Source organism: Rhinoraja longicauda, chromosome 13 (assembly GCF_053455715.1).
Source record: "Rhinoraja longicauda isolate Sanriku21f chromosome 13, sRhiLon1.1, whole genome shotgun sequence".
Taxonomy (NCBI): domain Eukaryota; kingdom Metazoa; phylum Chordata; class Chondrichthyes; order Rajiformes; family Arhynchobatidae; genus Rhinoraja; species Rhinoraja longicauda.
In genome coordinates, this window is record NC_135965.1 from 33,883,709 (window position 1) to 33,904,395 (window position 20,687).

A 20,687-nucleotide genomic window follows, 5' to 3' on the forward strand; every position below is an offset into this window, starting at 1 on the left:
TTACCTGACCGTCAAACTGTCGCCTCCAATCAACCTGTCAAATGTCCTGACGGTAAATAAATTGGTTAAACACAAGCATTTTATAGTATTTTGAAATGACTTTATGTGCTTCTAAATGTATCTTAAGAGAACCTATCAAACCTGTGGACAGCATGCGACAGCGCCCGCAATAAGCTACGATACCTGGCGACAAGCCAGCTGCCGCCGAGAGATTTCAAACCGTTTGATTTCTTGGTGACGTGCCGAAATCCACTACGATCTTTGGAAGACTCCTCACGATCATGCCCGTGACACCCCGGCGAACGTTCGCCGACAGCCTAGTCGCCGGCAGTCGCATTAAAATCGCCTAAGTGGGACAGGCCCTTAAAGCATTAATTCTGTTACTCTTTTCAAGGTAGTTGTGAGAGATACGTGGCTTTGATGTTCAGTTGTACCTTATCTGCCAACACTATTAGTTTTTTTAATAAAGCGAAACCATCCAGTTTGTAGTTCTGCCCAGAATTCTGCCTAATTGTAAATATACACAGGGGCATTTTGATTGTTAGCAAATACCATTAACCGGGCAGAAACCTTTTTTTTTACTACCCTTGAAATATCAAGGTATTCCTAAAATTGCAGAGGTATGAATGCACTCTGAATGATATCACATTTTTTGAATATTGGTTATAACTTTGGCCTTCGTTGTCAGAACTGCATGGAAAGAACAGATATGCAGGATACCACGATGCTCTTCCTGTTAACCGGGAGATAGAACATAGAACAGTACAGGACGGGATGTTTGTGCCGACCATGATGCCAAGTTGCATGTACGTGATCCATATCCCACTATTCCCTGCACTTCCATGTGTCTGTCTGAAAGCCTCTTGAATTGCCACTGGATGGACAACCAATGGGAATAGATTGATGTGACAATGAGAATAATTCCCGGAATGGCGGGACTGTCATATGTTGAAAGACTGGAGCGACTAGGCTTGTATACACTGGAATTTAGAAGGATGAGAGGAGATCTTATCGAAACGTATAAGATTATTAAGGGGTTGGACACGTTAGAGGCAGGAAACATGTTCCCAATGTTGGGGGAGTCCAGAACAAGGGGCCACAGTTTAAGAATAAGGGGTAGGCCATTTAGAACTGAGATGAGGAAAAACTTTTTCAGTCAGAGAGTTGTGAATCTGTGGAATTCTCTGCCTCAGAAGGCAGTGGAGGCCAATTCTCTGAATGCATTCAAGAGAGAGCTGGATAGAGCTCTTAAGGATAGCGGAGTCAGAGGGTATGGGGAGAAGGCAGGAACGGGGTACTGATTGAGAATGATCAGCCATGATCACATATATATGCTGGCTCGAAGGGCCGAATGGCCTCCTCCTGCACCTATTGTCTATTGTCTATTGTTATTTATTTGATGTTAGGTTTGCACTCTAATCATGAAGGGAAACCAGTATTCCTTGCCTGGAAATCTTGAGAAAGGAAAAAAACTTCATTGCTTTCAAAGGCACTTGGACATGCACTTGCATGGGCCCAGAACCAAAATGTGGAACTCATTCGGATAGATCGCCTTAGGCACAATGAACAGCAAATGACCATTTCCTGTGTTGCAGATTACTACTATTCTTAAACTAGGTGGTGACAAAATTGGTCAGTGGGGGTAAGAGTAAGAAAAGAGATAGCGTTGTTTACTATCACATTTTATGAGAGGTGTCAAATGGATTATTTCAAGAAGGTTGTTAGTATTGAAGCCATTTATACATAGTAACATCCCCGAACATCAAAGAAGCAAATGTTCACCTACGTTCTTAAATGGTATTTGTTGAGAGAGGAATGGCCAGGGCATGAAGGGAGCTCCTAAATTACCTTGAAGGCGGACACAAAATGCTGGAGTAACTCAGCGGAACAGGCAGCATCTCTGGAGAGAAGGAATGGGCGACGTTTCGGAATGACCTTGTGCACTTTCTTGCCTTTCCATGAAGTGTAGTGCATTATACTGCCCTCAGTAACAAACTGCTGCAACAGTTTATGGTACTGAATTTACAAGTTAGTTTGTTTGACTTTCTGTAAATAGTTTCAACAGACCAGTGTGGAAAGTTTGTTCAAAACAGGCAGTGTATGTAGATGTGTTTCTTGGACGACCGCTTCCCGACTAAATTTCTAAACTCTCAGTCAGGATGTTAAGAGTTCGCAGAGAATACAGGCTCGAGCCTCGCGGGTGCACCTGGAGTAAAGGAGTGGAACCTTTAATTAACACCCCAATCAAAAGGATAATATGACAGATGCTGAATGCTCCTTCAGAACCAAATTGGCTCCAGCTTCTTCAACATCATCAAGTTGTTTATGTTGGAGCAAGAATAAGTGAATTGTACTACTTTTTTCCAAGCTTGCAAACCTCAAAATGCTTTCAGGCAGTGGATTAGACTTAGTGCCAGACCACTGCTTGGTTAATGCCCAGTGACTTGATTGGATGAAGGAATGAAGGCAAGTTTTATGATGGGAACGTTTTTACTGTAAGGTTTTCTGTTTAAATCTCTGGAAGCTATTTGTTCTATTTTTTGAAGCAAGAAATCCGCTTTGTGCCTCGCCGATTCCACCAATGTTTAATCTATTTTGATATATTAAAACACAAAAAAAATTGATTTCAGAGCTGGAAATCCAAGGCTTCAATTTTTTTAATTAACCACAATTGCTTTCTGGTCGCCAGAATGGAAGTGTGTGCACGTGTGAGTTTGTGCATGTGTTGGTCGGGCCTTGTTTCTTGGCCTCTTGTGGTGTTTACATTCAAGTAGGTTCACATGTGTGTCGAGCGAGAACGTTATTCGTGTGAATTCACATGAAAATTGTTTCTGGACGGAGGTATCATGGTCCCCGTCTGCAAGTTAATAGCCGAGGTCTTCAGGAAAAGCTGAGGTAGAATGGTTTTCAAAAAACAAAACTAGTTCCAGATGACTCCCACGTAACAATGGCCCGGGTTATGGAAATTCACCTTTGGAGAATTAATAGACCACTGCCCAAAAATTTGAGGTGGGGAGTAAAACTGGCTCTCACAGCATTTATATGGATGAAGATGTAACTAAATCAACACAAACTTTTTTCTTGAAACTCGCATTTGATGCATGCACTGATGATTGGCTTCACGTTATGGAAAATCGCAACAGGCCCTTTAACATGAGAACAAACACATAATGTGAGGGTTGGTAAGTTTAGTTTAGAGATACAGTGCAGAAACAGGCCCTTCGGTCCACCGAGTCAGCGTCGACCAGTGATCCCTGCACGCAAACACTATCCGACATACACACTAGGGACCATTTACAATTTTACCGAAACCAATGCACCTTGTACGTCTTTGGAGTGTGAGAGGAAATCGGAGCTCCACGAGAAAAGCCACACTGGTCACGGGGGAACATACAAACTCCATATAGACAGCACCATAGTCGGGATTGGTCCCGGCTCTCTGCCGCTGTAAGGCAGCAACTCTACTGCTGCGCCACCATGCAGTCTGTTATCTTATTTATGTCAACTTATTTATATCGGCGAAACCAAGCGCAGGCTCGGCGATCGCTTCGCTGAACACCTGCGCTCGGTCCGCATTAACGCAACTGATCTCCCGGTGGCCCAGCACTTTAACTCCCCCTCCCATTCCCAGTCTGACCTCTCTGTCATGGGCCTCCTCCAGTGCCATAGTGAAGCCCGCCGGAAATTGGAGGAGCAGCACCTCATATTTCGCCTGGGCAGTTTGCAGCCCGGTGGTATGAACGTCGACTTCTCCAATTTCAGATAGTTCCTCTGTCCCTCCCTTCCCCTCCTCCTTCCCAGATCTCCCTCTATCTTCCTGTCTCCACCTATATCCTTCCTTTGTCCCACCCCCGACATCAGTCTGAAGAAGGGTCTCGACCCGAAACGTCACCCATTCCTTCTCTCCCGAGATGCTGCCTGACCTGCTGAGTTACTCCAGCATTTTGTGAATAAATCGATTTGTACCAGCATCTGCAGTTATTTTCTTATATCTTTCTTCATGTGCTCTATCATGGTGGAAGATCAGGGCAGTGGTTATAGTGCCATTTGAATCATGTTCAACAGAATACCATCCCAACTTTATTACTGGTTCAGTAGCCAGTTGTATACATTTCACTTGATCTTTTTTGTCCTGTCACAGTTTAATTTTTTCCCCCACCTCAATTGCACCTCAATTCTCCTGTTTTATACTGAGGGCAGATTCATAGTTGGAGGAATTGCTGAACGGTCGTAGCAGTCACTTTAGCATTTCGGATTTGTTCTGAGATCTTGCCCAGGCACCAAAGGGGTTACGTCACGTGAATCTCTACTAATACAGAAAAATGTTCACTTCTTCCACTTGCCCCTCTCCTCCAGAGGCACAATCTTCACCACCACGTTTTATTCTCCTAATACCAGCACCACCAACCCCTGTTTTACCCGCTGTCTCATTCCACCAGCATCACCATCCCCACCCCCACCAACACTGCCTCGTCTATTGCCACAACCCCCTCTAGCAGCACCACAAACCACACCACAGACCTAAGTTCCATCACTATTGGTCCCACCACCATCTTCTCCACTTCAGACACTTGCTTCGTGCGGGGTCATAGAGACATGCAGCACAGAAACAGACCTTCAGCCTTCCCATCCACACCATGTAAAACAAATTTTACACTTGCCCTGCCTATTTTATCTCCTCCACGTTCCCTTCAACTCACTCCAGATTCAACCACACACCTACACACAAGGGGCCATTTACATTGGCAATTAATGCACTAATCCATAACCGCACCATTAGGCAAACTCTGCACAGATGGCACAGGAGGTCAGGATTGAACCTGGGTCACCGGAACTGAGGCCATAGATCCACAGCCTTGCTCTGTGCCACGTTCTCTTTCTGGCACTGTCCTCTTTTGGGAATTGAACATTTCATGAGGTGACATTCTACACCTTCTGAGGCCACTTGCTTTATAGCTTTATCCATTGAAGATCTTCTGATTCCATCATTGATGTTACAGACACTTTAGCATTAACATGGAACTGCAGATGCTGGTTTACAAAAAAAAAGGCACGGTGGCGCAGCGGTAGAGTTGCTGCCTTACAGCGAATGCAGCGCCGGAGACTCAGGTTCGATCCTGACTACGGGTGCTGTCTGTATGGAGTTTGTACGATCTCCCCGTGACCTGCGTGGGTTTTCTCCGAGATCTTCGGTTTCCTCCCACACTCCAAAGACGTGCAGGTTTGTAGGTTAATTGACTGGGTAAATGTAAAATTGTCCCTGGTGTGTGTAGGATAGTGTCAATGTGCGGGGATCACTGGGCGGCGCGGACTTGGTGGGCCGAAAGGGCCTGTTTCTGCGCTGTCGAATCTAAGTCTAAAAATCTAAAAAAAGTGCTGAGTAACTTAGCAGGTGAGAGGCAGCATCACTGGAGAACATGGATAGATGGTGTTTCGAGTAGGGAAAAATTGAAGAATCCCGACCCGAAACATCATCTATTCATGTTCTGTAGAGATGCTGCATGATCCACCAAGTTACTACAACACTTTGTGTCTTTTTTTAATGAAACTGCTGAGTTCTCAGCACCAGTGTAATCAAATGTGTTAATGCTGTAAGAAACACACTGTTATTCCTTGTAACATGGCATCATGTGTTGGTTATTATTCGCACATTCGCACACAGATACAGTGAAAAGCTTTGTTGGCATGCTATCCAGTCAAATCAGACAATACATGAGTACAATCGAACCATACGCAAGTACAACGGCCAGTGCAAAGAGACGAGTGCCAGAGTACAGAATATAGTGTTACAGACTTATAGCATTTGTTACTGGGGAAAAAGTACGAGGAAGGGCTGCATTGAGGTAGGTTGGAAGATTGGAACTGTAGCCTAGCTTGGGGGGTGGGGGGGGGGGGGGGTGAGAGAAGAATCTGTTACTGAATGTGATGGTATGTGTTTACAAGTTTTTCTATCCTCTGCCCACAGGATAGGGGAGACAAGGGAATGACCACGTTGTAAATAGTCCTTGACTACGCTGGCTGCTTTCAGGAGCCAGCATGGAGTGCAGATGGAATAATTGGTGGGGATGTTGGTCTGTATGATGGACTGGGCTACATCCACAACACTGTAATTTCTTACAGTCTTGGGCAGAGCTGTTGCCAAACCAAGCAGTGATGCATCCCAATAGGATGCTTTTCTATGGTGCATCTGCCTTATGTTGGTTTAGGTTTGGGTTTATTATTGTCACGTGTACCAAGGTGCAGTGAAAATCTTTGTTTTGCATGCTATCCAAACGGGTCAGATACATCAACACAATCAAGTCAAGCTGGAGAACAATAGGTTGAGTGAAGGGGAAGGTACAGAGTGCAGAATCTAATACTCAGCATTGTAATGCAACAGTTTGATGGACTTAAGTCCTATGTCCACAATGGGGGGGGGGGGGGGGGTGGGAGAGAAGTAAATCAGACGGTTTCCTAACTTATGTAGGACCATTCGGCAGCCTGATAACAGAGGGGATGAAGCTGTTCCTGAGTTTGATCGTGTGCGCTTTCACATTTCTGTATCTTATGACCAACAGGAGATGAAAGAAAGAATGACCGAGGTGGGACAAGTTTTTGATTGTGTTGGCTGCTTTTCCGAGGCAGCGTGAAGTACAGGTGGTGTCAGTGGTGGGAAGTGTGGCCTGTGTGATGGATTGGGAATTATTTCAATAGCTCACCACAAATGAATGCTGATGAGGCAGCAAAGTTGATAAGTATTTGTAAAAGAATAGGGTTCAGGGTTCCTGTGGAAAAAAAAGTAGAGAAGAGGGATTAGATAATTCTACTCGATGGGTCAAATTTTGCATTTGTATCAATTGTCACGCTTGATGACGATGGCAAGAGGACAACACAGAGAGGTGGAGCAATAGACAATAGGTGCAGGAGTAGGCCATTCGGCCCTTCCAGCCAGCACCGCCATTCAATGTGATCATGGCTGATCATCCACAATCAGTACCCCATTCCTGCCCTCTCCCCATACCCCCTGACTTCGCTATCATTAAGAGCTCTATCTAACTCTCTTGAAAGCATCCAGAGAATTGGCCTCCGCTGCCTTCTGAGGCAGAGAATTCCGCAGATCTGCAACTCTGAGTAAAAAAGTTTTTCCTCATTTCCGTTCTACATGGCCTACCCCTTATTCTTAAACTGTGGCCCCTGGTTCATTGTAATAGTTGTAATGTAAAACGATCCTGTATATATCCCTCTGGAGAGAGCTTATATTCTCAATCAAGAACACAACTCCCTTACACTAGAAAGAAACACATTTCAGCTCATCACAACTATTGAGGGAAATCTGTGCAACTAATTTGCCCCTGTTGTTCTGCACAGCTTGGTCCATGCTCCACCTCTCCGTGTTGTCCTCTTGTCATCTTCATCAGGCGTGCCAATATTCATGACTGCTTGTAGCAATCATAATTGGTTTCAAACTGACAACACTGTGACAGTTAGTATTATTTTAATGTGGAACCATTGGAAACCTGCAGGATGCTACAAATTCAATTAGTTAGCCATCTAATGTGCTCCATTCCTGTGCAGGTTTATTGGGATAACAGTTAGCATTTTCTTTTTTAAAGACTGCTTTGAATCCATTGGATATTCTTGTTCAGGTGAACATGATACCGGGTTGTAGATTGTCCCGAACTCAGCAATCAGACATGTTCAAAGGCAGATGTAGTTCTGGCTCCTTTGTATGTGTGCCAGGTTTAAATGCTGTGATTGAGAATTAGTCTGCTCCCCCACCCCTCTACTGTAACATGTGAAGGAAGGAACTGCAGATGCTGGTTTACACCGAAGATAGACACAAAATGCTGGAGTAACGCAGCGGGACAGGCAGCATATCTGGAAAAGCTGAAGAAGGGTCTCCACCCAAAACATCACCCATTCCTTCTCTCCAGAGATGCTGCCTATCCCGCTGAGTTACTCCAGCATTATGTGTCTGTGCTTTACTGTAACATAGGTTTTCCAGGATTCTCACTTCAATTTATGTTCTGAAGTTTTATTAACACAGGTTTTATTAACACTTCACTTGTTTGTGCCTTCTCTCCCCATTTGTTTATCATTGCCATCCCTGCAATTTTTTTAAAGTAGAGCGTAATCTGCACTGTAGATTTCTTCCAAGTGAATGTAAGGACTTGCCTCAGTGCGACATGAAGTCAGGTGGGGGGGGGGGAGACTTGTGCGAGCACAACCCCAGCGCGGGTTAGATGTGTAGGAAAGAACTGCAGGTGCTGGTTTAAATCAAAGGTAGCCACAAAATGCTGGAGTAACTCAGCGGGCCAGGCAGCATCTCTGGAGAGAAGGAATGGGTGACGTTTCGGGTCGAGACCCTTCTTCAGACGGGTAAATTGGGTTGTTTCCCTGAAACAATTTCTAAATAATATTGGGACACAAGTAACTGCAGTTGCCGGTTTACAAAAAGAGACATAAAGTGCTGGAGTAACTCAGCGGGTCAGGCAGCATCTCTGGAGAACATGGATTGGATGACTTAACGGGTCTGGATCCTTCCTCAGACTGATATTATTGGCTGCGGAAGGCGAATGATAGTGGGCCTAAATTCATCCCTCAATGCCATTAGGTTGCAGTTTAGTTTATTATTATTGTCACATATGCGGAGGTACAGTGAAAAACGTTATTGTTGCGTACTATCCAGTCAGTGGAAAGACTATACATGATTACAATCAAGCCGCCTGCAGTATACAGATACAAGATAAAGGGAATAACATTTAGTGCAAGATAAAGTTCAATAAAGTCTCAAAACTCAGTTGTGAAGGCCAATGGGTCTCTCCACTCTGCTTTGGCAAAAATTAGATCATGGTTGAACTGATTATAACCGTAACTCTCTATTCCCTCCTACATAGAGTACCTTTTTGGGATTGGAAATGCGGTAGGTTCATTATTGTCACGTGTACTGAGATACAGTGAAAAACAGTTGTATATGTTATTCAGGGAAATCATACCGTAAATGAGTATGGGTGCTCGCTCCTCAGCTTACGATGGGGTTCCGTTCCGAGAAACCCATCGGAAACCGAAAATATCGTAAGTCGAAATGCATTGAATGCACGCGATCACGTGGCCGGAAGCGAGCTACGGGTCGCTACCGTTTGCACCATCGCAAAGACGAAATCTCGCAAGTCGAAGCATCGTAAGCCGGGGAGCACCTGTACATCAGATATGGCAAAGAGAAAAATAAACAAAGTGTAGAACATAGCGTTACAGCTGCAGAGAAACTGCAGACAACAAAAAATGCAAGGGCTGCAATGAGATGGATTGGGAGATTGCACGTCCTTGCTTAACAAACTCCTGGCCACCTCTGCTTTAAATAAGTTCAAAGATTCTGCCTCGACCGTCCTTTGAAGAAAACCGTTTCAAAGACTGATATCCTTCTGAGGGCAAACAGTTTGACCTTCCTCGTAAATAGGTAGCTATTTATTTTTAAACAGTAATCCTTAATTCAGGATTCTTCCTGAAGGGTAAATATTTTCTTCACATCTACCCTGTCAGAACAATGTGGAATCTTACTTGTTTCAATCACATCGCCTTCACTCTCATAAACTGCAGCAAGTTGCCTCCCTTCCTTTTACCTTTCTGTTGGATGTTTTCTGCATTTAATGTTTCCAGAGCAGCCTGATTAACTGCAGATAATTCCACAAAGCTCTTGGATAAGATATTTCAGATTCCTTGACTCCAGGAAAAGGCAGCGGCCTCACGGTTCCAGTGCTCCGTTCAATCCTGACCTCCGGTGCTGACCATGTGGAGTTTGCATGTTTTCACTCTGACCGTCTGGGTTTCCCCCGGGGGATTCAGTTTCCTCCCTCAGCTCAAAGACACACAGCTGGATCGGTTAATTTCCCACTGTAAATTAACCCTAGTGTGTAAATAAGTGGTCGAATCTGGCAGGATTTGTTGGGAATAGGGGGAGGATAACATGGGATTAGTGAAAATGGTAATAATAGGTATGGAGGCAGAGGGCCAAAGGAACTGTGTCCATGTTGTATGTCTCTGCAGAGGCAAAACAATACACTTCATGGTTGTGATTGTGCTGGTTGCATTTCCAGTGGGCTGCTCTTTTTGTTCTACGTGGAAAACATCATTGGCTTGGGAGACATTGCAGAAAAAGCCGAGGAAAATTGCTGCATGTCACTTTGTGGGTTGGACGATCTGCAGCTTGGTTTGCCAGCAGTGAAAAGAGTCGACGTTTGGTGTGGTGGATAGTGTTTCAATAGAAGGCGTCACAGTGGCGTAGCTATAGAGCTGTTGCCTTACACCGCCAGAGACCCGGGTTCCATCCTGACGCTGGGTGCTGGCTGTGGAGTGTGTACAGACTGCCCGTTACGGCATGGGTTTTCTGCGGGTGTAGGTTAATTGGTTTCAGCAAAATAATTGTAAATTGTCCCTAGTATGTATGAGAGTGCTAGTGTTTGGGGTGATCATTGATCGGTGGGCCGAAGGGCCTGTTTCACGAAAGTCTAAAGAGTGGATTTTGTTGCCCTGGTTACTGTTGAGAATTTTTAAGGAGCTATTGAAGTTGTACTCACGCAGAGAAGGGGAGAGTTTTCCATCATACTCCTAGCCTCTGCCATGAAGGTGGGGAAAGGCTTTGGGTAGTCAGGGACCGTGTCACTCAAAACAAAATAATCTTGTACCATGTCGAGCGCTGATCAGATATTCTGTTCTTAGACTTGGAGAAAGATATTTTTACTAAGATAGCCAGAAAACAAACACAGAATAAAATCATTAAAATATCTGCAGTTCCTTGTGTCGACATCGAAACTTACCGTTTTACCAATTTGCTAGCATGCCAAATGCATCTGGACAGCATGTCAAACAAGACCGTGTTTGTTCACATTCATTTGGCCATCATTGCTGGTAAGTCAGTGAGAATACAGTGTGTAAAGACTCCTTTTAGAACTCCTGCTGACTAGAACACATCCCGAGGGCTAAATATGGTACCAAACTACACAGCTGTTGACGTGTTCTTATGTTAACAGTATTTACTGGACTGATACAGTTATGTTCCTGCTCAGTATTGAACACTCACCAGTTGCCTACTCTCAGTGTGGGAGGTTCAGGAGCGGTAATCTTTGCATGCCGTCAATCTCCTTTAAACCTCTTGCTTGCCACTTAGGTCGGTGGTTTTACAAGGCAGACCCACTCCTCCCTCAGCCACACGTTATTAATGAGTGCAGTGCCTGGCAAAAGCTCAGGGAGCTTACTCTCCCAGTTCATCAACTCTTGGTTTCTCCGACCAGGAATGGAATTTATGTTTAGTTTAGAGATGCAGCGCAGAAACAGGCGCTTCGGCCCACCGAGTCCACGCCAACCAGCGATCCCCGAACACTAGCACTAGCGTACATACATGAGGAACAATTTACAATTTTACTAAGCCAATTAGCCTACAAACCTGTACGTCTTTGGAGTGTGGGAGGAAACCGGAGCATCCGGGGAGAACTCACACGGCCACGGGGAGAACGTACAAACTCCGTACAGATTCTACGGGTGCTGTACTGTACGGAGTTTGTACGTTCTCCCCGTGACCTGCGTGGGTTTTCTCCGAGATCTTCGGTTTCCTCCCACACTCCAAAAACGTACAGGTTTGTAGGTTAATTGGCTGGGCAAATGTAAAAATTGTCCCTAGTGGGTGTAGGATAGTGTTAATGTGTGGGGATCGCTGGGCGGCGCGGACCCGGTGGGCCGAAGGGCCTGTTTCTGCGCTGTATATCTAAATCTAAAAAAATCTAAATCTAAAATCAGACAGCACCCGAGGTCTGGATTGAACACGGGTCTCTGGCGCTGTAAGGCAGCAACTCTACCGCTGCACCACTGTGACACTCCCAAAAACATAATCCTGCTGCGTGGAATCCTCGGAGAATTACCTTAACCTACTGTGCCAAAAGGAAACATTAGTGAAATGTTTTATCCCAAAAATCATGATCTGGCCCAACCTGAGTCTAACACATAGCAACAAGTTACAGTGTACTATGAAACCACAAAGAACAGGTTGCATTTAGGGGAGCTTTCAGTTATCCCCTTTGGTGATAGACAGTGTCTACATGAAGCATAGAAACAATTTCATTTTCTAAGTCTCTCTCGATCAAGAGCCTCATTCATGAGAAATTATCAGCATCTCCTTTTACATTCCTTGCATCTTTGCTATCTGAAAAACGGAGTTATCATGTAGACATGGTGTTAAATAAATATTGACTTAATTTTCAATTTATAAGCAACAAAGTACATGTTGTCCAGCAGAATTAAGTTAATTTTTCATACTTCATGTCGTATGAAGTACAGAGATTATATCAGCCCCATAAGCAATCTTTTGAAAAGCAGTAATGAGGTAAACTGCATTCCTGGATTATTCTTGACAGATAATGAATTGTGCATTATTTATGTAATCACTTTGCCTTTCAGTTCAATTTATTCCAGGATAGGCAGCAATCAGCCTAATTTTCAGATGGGCTTTTTTTTTTCGAAACCCTGCCTGTAGGCTTCAACTTGGCAGCCTGTGTGTTCTCGGGAACAAAAGCCTGAGCTAAATTGCTGGCAATTTCTCCTGAAATCAGCCCCTCATTACTCAAATATTTGCTTAGCTTAAGAGGCACGGAGGAACAGCTAGCAATTATTTCTGGAATCTGCACATATTCTGAATGGTTTGACTGAAGCCTTGAGAGGCAGTTTCGAAGCGAGCCTGTGGACAATTCCTGAAAGGAACGCTTGGCCAGGAATTTCTTGTTCCTGATACATCAGTATCCTTGCACAGCCTCACGACTGCGACCCAGGGTCACGATGGGGCCGGATCCGAGCAAAACGCGATACCAGCATATGTGCAGAAAGGAACTGCAGGTGCTGGTGTATACCAAAGGTAGACACAAAATGCTGGAGTAACTCAGCAGGACAGGCAGCATCTCTGGTGAAAAAGGATGAATGACATTTCAGGTCGGGACTTCAGCCTCAATTCATCAATTCTCAACCCATTAAATGTTGCAAGAAATTAGTTGAGGGAAGCTCAGTACCCCCCTCTCTTTGGAAGAGAACATTTTAATCCTATGAGCATTCAGACATGATGGGATAATTTTATTTTGGTGTCTTTTAACACTTTTGCAGGCGTGGAACTAGCTTGGTTAAGCAACTTGGTCAGCATGGACGAGTTGGGCCAAGATGCCTGGTTTCTTGCTGGTTCACGGTGGACAATTGTGGTAACTCACAGAGTCAATTCAGAATGTCCAATTTACCTGATCGTTGACAGTGAAAAATGGGATACCATCTACAGCTGAACTAAACTTCCCCCTCAACCAGCTCCCCACCCCACCCCCATACTCAACCTTACATATAAATGGAGTCATGTTAAAAGTTTTAAAAGACACTTGGCCAGGTACATGGACAGGAGGTGTGAGGAGGGATATACAGGCAAGTGGGACTAGTCAGGTTAGGCAACTTGGTCCGCAGGGATGAGTTGGGCCGAAAGGCCTATTTGTATGCTGTGTAGCTCTGACTGTATGACATTGTTAGAATTCCATTGTGACAACCTGCCCTTGGCTTGAAATGGTTCCATAACGTAATTCCTTGGTACATCCTCGTCAAATATTAAATTAACGTAACTCAAGTCATCAAGTAAGTTATGTTGTGCCAACTGAAAGTTTGAATTCTGTACTCGTGTTGGTCTGATAGCATTATGATTTAAAAACTCCATAATAATCAATGGTGGAGCCGAAAGAGAAATGTAACTAGATCAGATCATATAGCCTGCCATAGTTCAGATGATTGAAATCTAATGTATTCCTTTTGTCCACCTGCAGGAAATTCTATTACATCACCATGTTAAGGGATCCGGTTTCGCGCTACCTTAGTGAGTGGAGGCATGTCCAGCGTGGGGCCACGTGGAAGACATCTCTCCACATGTGTGATGGGAGGACACCGACGCCTGAGGAGTTGCCATCTTGCTATGATGGGAGTGACTGGTCAGGTTGCACACTCAAGCAGTTCATGGATTGTCCATACAACCTGGCCAACAACCGACAGGTGAGAATGCTCGCCGATCTCAGTCTGGTCGGCTGCTACAACATCTCCTTTATTACCGAGAGGAAGAGGGCTCAGATACTTTTGGAAAGCGCCAAGAAGAACCTCAAAGATATGGCTTTCTTTGGTTTGACTGAATTCCAAAGGAAAACACAGTATTTGTTTGAGAGAACTTTTCATTTACAGTTCATTAAACCCTTCTTACAGTTCAACAGTACCCGCGCATCAGGTGTGGAGACTGATAATGAGACAATCCATAGGATTGAGGAGCTAAATGACCTAGACGTGCAACTGTATGACTATGCAAAGGACCTTTTCCAACAGCGATTCCAGTACAAGAGGCAGTTAGAAAGGATGGAGCGGCGGATACACAATCAGGAGGAGCATCATCAGCAGAAGATCCCTGAGGAACTGCCCAAAGAGGAAGAACAAGGGCAAGTTCCCACAGAAGATTACATGAGCCATATTGAGAAATGGTAGCCATGGTACGCCATGGCTTGCATCGTTCTTAAAACTTTTGGTCTTCTAGATCATTACGAATCTCGGAGGTTTAAAGAAAATTTTTATGTCTGTAATTTTGAAATGAATCTGTAAAACAGAGATGTTTGCTTCAGAGCAGTATGGGTCTTTCTCGACCAACTAGGTGCACATGGATCTGGAAACAGAATCAAGCCAGGATACTCCAGCTGGTCAACAATGTGATCAAAAGGCACGATCCAATGACCCAATGCAGTGGATATATATGGAGTTATGAACAGTGGATAACAAGACTTTCCAACTGCATTGTGACACCTGTAAACACACTCTCCAACAGGAAACTAATTGTGTGTGCTTCAACTTAGTAACTCATGCTGTTTAACTCTCAACATGATATGCAGTTGTGTTCATTTTACCATTTCACGGTTTTGAGAAATTTAAATTTCAGGGTTGAGATTTTGTACGACCACTGGCCAAGTGAACCACTGAGTAAGAGCATTCCCAGTCTAATTCAATCCGGTCACTGGACTTTCTTTCTTCCAGTTTTTAGCTTCCCAACTCCTATCTTGACGGTCTTGACTGCATTCGTGATAATGATCAGTGAGTGCTGATCCACAGACATCGGTCACCCGCCATGTTTCTCGTCCAAATGATCGTAATGTCCTTCGTGTGAATTATCCAACAATAGCTTGGACCTCCTGGCCAAGCCTGGGGCGGTATACAGACATCACCCACCCAGCAGTCACCATATATTAAGCAAGAGTGAGAGCCTAGCCGATATTCATTTTTGTTTGGTAGACACAAAATGCTGGAGTACCTCAGCGGGACCGGCAGCATCTCTGGAGAGAAGGAATGGGTGACGGTTCTGGTTGAGACCCTTCTTCAGATTGATTTTTGTTTTGTTTTAATTTGATTTGATTAAATTTTTTGTTTGTTGTCCTTCCCATTTCCCCCTTTCCGAAGCCTTGAACGATGTGGCTAAGTTGTAGAACCCTTGCCTTGGGTGAGATGGGCTAACCCACCACAGCCTGGGGATCAAGCGTTTACACCTTCTTGATCTGTGAGACTCTGAGGCTGACTTTGCCCCGAAGCCCATCGGAATTATCAGTAGTCATGTTCAGATTGCTCAGTGTTCAGTTTATTAATGCCATGTAGCAATTGTGCACACACTCATCTCATCTGAGCCGGTTGTTAAGGAAACTTAGTAGGTAGAGCAAATTCATGCAGGAAACTTTAAAATAATATTATTTTATTTCTACATAGTAATGGGAATTACACATTTAGTCAGGACTAAGTTTAAAGGAAAAAAAAGAATGTTGAACCTTTTATAATTTTCTCAGCCATTCTGTAATAACCTATTTAATCTTTTCAACATTGTAAGTCACGAACCCCCTCATGCCCATTGCAGTACATTTTATAGTTGTTCATGCCAGGTACCGTACTGAAAGCAGCGTTAAATATATTGCATTTGCTGAGAGAAAGATACAAAGCTTTTAGGTCCCTATTTTAGGGTCTAGGACCTTGGTTGAAAAGAAGCAATGCATTCCTTTGTTTCTCGGCAGTGGAAACAGGGCCTAGGACACAGTTCACACGCAGCGTCAGGTCACTTTCTCAATCGAGATTGACTTGAATATTCTTGAGCTTGGTTGTTTGAAAACTGATTATCAGTCATCATTTTGAAGTCGTCATGGTGCGTTTTAACAAATCCATCATCAGCTCTGACTGATCGTAGTAGGACTACGTGCTTTTTCTGAAGGGCATAATCTTAGTTCACCCATTTTTACACATGATAAAGCCATGGCATACTTTATAATTGTACCACCTGAAGGGAGAAGGCTCCCTTTATTGATTACTGAAGATCTTGGGTAATTCTTCAGTATCAGTTCAACGAAAGAAACAACCAGATTACATTGGGTGAATGAACTTTTATGTCTACACCACTATCTATTTAAACATCTACAATCTCAGACACACATTGGACTTTCTCCAATTTCAGAGAAAATGTCAAAGGCAAATATGGTTTCCATCTGTACAAACTGTTGTAGCTCCCTGAGTTTCAAGAGTCATTGGAGGTGTAAAATATTCTAAATTTGGGTAATAAGTTATTTGTAATGCTCAAAAAAACAGACAAATAATAGAGTTGGCTGATGCTGAGCGACATCAGGTGATGCCCGTGTTTCTCTACGGAGACTTTGAAAGGGATCATCTTGTCAAACAATCTACATTTATAAATGCAAAATCTGTGTAACCTGGATATAAATACTGCTGCTTTTGAAATCCTAATTTACTATTATTTTTGCTCTGTTGTTGTCAATGTTCAAAGGGTTTTTACCTCCAAACTCCAGCAGTGAAGATATAGCAGCAGGGGCTGCGAAGGATTTTTTTTTTTTAATATGCTGTGCTTATCCAGCCTTCATGATTAATCATTTTGCCTGGGTGCACTCGATTTCAACAAATGCAGTAACATTTTGGGAGCCAAGTTTGTTCCTGTTTAAATTGCTGCAAAGCCATATAGGGAGGTCTCACTGGTTAATGGGAATGAAATAGACCGGTGAACGTTGAGTACAATTTCCATTTTCCCAAGGTACCAAACTCCAGCATTTGAAGGGGAGCGGCAACTCTAGCGAGTACTTGGATAGGCTCTGTTTCTGGAACAGTTGCGGGTTTCATACGTTATGTTTGATTAAAGAAAAGACAAATAACTTGTAGTCGCAGATGTGATTGGTAATGCAGCTATGTAATCTCACTCCCAACAGACCTGCTGGCTGTTATTCACTGGGAGTAATGGGTGGAAATTTTAACATGTTTTGATATATGTCATTGAGAAACAAATGGATAAAATAAATGAATATGTTTAAATGGCTTTGCTGTCTACGTCACTGTTCTCCATCATATAACACACAATAACATCACCCCCCCCCCCAAAAGTAGACACAAAGTGCTGGAGTAACTCAGCAGATCCCTTCTGCAGTTCTTTGTTTCAACATTTCCCCTGATATTTGTTGTCCTGGTCAGCCATTGAGCTCAGTGATGTTATGTTATGGTACTGCTTCATTCATTTTACTAGTACCACGTTTAGAATTGAATTTTAAATGTGGTTTAATTTTTAAAGTACCACATTCCACCTTATTAAGTTTTTATTGGAAACAAAATGACCACCCAAATGTTTGAATCACTAATTGAAAGGGTTAAAGGAACAACTTTTTGCAGAATATTTTTCAAACAAACTTTCTGTAAACTTGTACTGTGTTGTAAATCTGGAAGCCAAATGGTTTATTTGCTTTCGTTGGGTGAAATATGAGACCATGCTCAACAAAGGTAAGTGGGAAATACTTGGAACAGCAAAGAATAATGGTTTGTTATACTTGGTCCATGGTTGAAGGGGTTGACGAGGTGTCTGGTCTTTCTAAGTCTTCCTCATGGATGAGAGCAAAGATTAAGCAATGTGCCAAAATGACAGTGAGTCTCTTTACTCCAGAGCTATTGTTCTCTTTGGTTTCTTCCATATCATAAATTCAATCCTGATGCAGATGTGGGTATCTGTTTGATAACTATGTGAAACCCATTCCTCAGATTGTTTCTCCTGAAAATCCATTACTGTTAGATACTCTGTCTATTAAATGTTTTTTTTACATTTTATTGTGCTGTTGAACCTTATTTTGATAAATCCTTCTCTGTGTACTCAAAAGTGTGCATGCAATTGTTTTAGAACATAGAAAGGTACAACAGAGAAACAGGCCCTACGGCCTACAATGTCTGTGCCAAACATAAGCCCAGTTAAACTGATCTCCCCTGTCTGCGTGGGATCCATATCCTTCCCTTCCATTCATATCTATGTGCCTATCTAAAACCCCCATAAATACTACTATTGTAACTGCCACCACCACCACCCCTGGCAGCATGTTCACTCTGCGGAAAAAAAACTTACCCTGCACATCTTTGCCCCTCTTAAAGTTATGCAGTCTAATCATTGACATTTCCACCCTGGGGAAAAAGGTTCTGCCTGTCTACCTTATCTATGCCTAACTTATTTACATAATGTTTTTCTAACGTTTGTTAAGTCTGTCGTGGTTAAAAAGAGTGCAGTGACTTGGGCCTAGAATTCACAAAGCCTTTCCCACAGGTGTTTTTCCCTCATATCATTTCTGAGTTTATTGCAGACCAATTGATGAGAAAAATTGCTTTGATTAATCAACAATCTATTGTCAAAGACCCAATGAACCGCAGATGCTGATTTTGTTTTAAAATTACACAAAATGCTTCAGCAACTCAGTAACTAACTGGAGTAAGGCAGCATCTCTGTAGAATATGGATAGGCAACGTTTTGGGTCAGGACCCATCTTCAGACTCCAGTCTGAAGAAGGATTCTGACCTGAAATTTCATCTTTCCATGTTCTCCAAAGATGCCTGACCCATTAGACTACTCCAGCAATTTCAATCCATTATCATTGTATGCTGCTGTATTCAGGATGGCTTTTAAGGAAAATTAGATGGAATTAGGTCTGTGGACACATATCTGGACAAATATGGGCACAATATCTTCTATTCCCATTGGTGTACAACTGGAAGCATCAGGTATAAAAATGTCCATTACCATTGATGTACATGTACCCTCCACTCCCATTGGTATGCAAGTATATCTATCACGCATGATAACATTTGTTTGATTCGGTTACAATTACTATTTCTTCTTTCACATGTTTAAACTTTCAATTGACTTTGAAGGTGCAAATTAGTACAAATATTTAAAGTAAATGTAACTGATGGGGCACTGAGATAAAGAGAGAAACAAAATAGCTACCAAATTGCCATTTTAAATGACAATTGAACACTTGGGATTATGCAAAGAAGTTTGTATGACAGTCTGTGGGTGACAGATTTTATTCAAAGCAAGATGGGTTGGCTTGAATGCGAGTGGACGATAAATTATGATTAAGAACATTATTAAACTTGGGTAATCAACAATCTATATCCACATAATATCTTTCAGAAGCAAAAGAAAAGAATGAAATGAAATTTTAAATGAAAGTACTTTGAAGGGATGTTCTCTGCTTTCAACAATTAGGATGTAAATCTCGCCAACTTCTTTTTAATTTAAAGGCAGTGAATCTAAAAAACTGATGACTGGAGTTTTCCACCGCAGTAATCTATTCCGTAAGATCTTGCCCCTTCTCTGCAGCAATCTGTTGATCGCGGCAGCTTTCAATGGTGCTCATTTAGAGTTTCCCAAATGACTGAGCAATCACTTAAGTCAGGTGACTTATCAAGGACATTATTATAGCTCCAGGAAGCAGGAAATGAGGCAGAACTAAGAATCCTTACTGCCGAATTCACCAACATTGCCATTTTCAGAATGTATGTGATGATAGATTTATGGCACTGTAAGCTGAGGTTTGTCCATCCCTTTTAAAATCAGAAAGTGGACAAGTTAAGTTTTAATTGCATCGTGGAGAAAATTGTATTAAGATTAATTTTTTGGTTAGTTACAGCATTTTTTCCAAAGATTTATTTAAGTATTCAAAGCTTGACATTCCCGTGACTTTAAGGTTGGATGTAAGATGTTGCTGGACAGACCAGGGGTTATGAGGAGAAGGCAGGAGAATGGGGTTGAGAGGGAAAGGTAGATCAGCCACGATTGAATGGCAGAGTAGACCTGATGGGACGAGTGGCCTGATTCTGCTCCTATAACATTAACTATTCCAGCATCTGCAGTTTCCTGTACCTCTCATGGTTTATTGGCCTAGTTACATATGAGAACAGATGTTCTGTCGATGGCATCTTGCTGGAAAAGGCACCTCACCAACGAAAGCCACTGCTGAGAAACCAGCAGAAACCCATTTATGCTGTCTCTGATGTGAATGGTGGGCCCTTTGCAGCAGAGAGCAAAATCAGGACCGTTAACTCTCATTTCACAGATACTGCTCAAAGTGTTGAGTATTTCCAGCCTATTCCATTTATTTCCGGGACTGGCAGTAATTGGCGTATTTTAATTTTAAACAGCCCATCTGTTCAAATTGATTCAGCCCACAACACTAAATTGATAAATGCGATGGTAAAAATGAACATAGTGGACTGCTTAAAAGTCCCAGGATCAGCTGGATGCTTAGTCTCCAGTGGAGTTCCTGACAATCTCACAGCAGGGACATGGTTGAAGAAGTTAATGTGATTGTTGCAGCAAA

The 20,687-nt window shown here is 42.9% G+C and overlaps 1 protein-coding gene across 1 annotated transcript in view; it reads left to right on the top strand.

Annotated features, from left to right (window-relative positions):
* LOC144599630 (heparan-sulfate 6-O-sulfotransferase 1-like) overlaps window positions 1–18,107 on the top strand; it is a 285,275-nt gene extending 267,168 nt beyond the window's left edge. The window contains exon 2 of the mRNA XM_078410755.1: window positions 13,812–18,107. Coding sequence (XP_078266881.1) covers window positions 13,812–14,511 — 700 coding nt within the window. The 3' untranslated portion in view covers window positions 14,512–18,107. The remainder of the gene's footprint in view (window positions 1–13,811) is intronic.
* The last annotated feature ends 2,580 nt before the right edge of the window (window positions 18,108–20,687 follow it).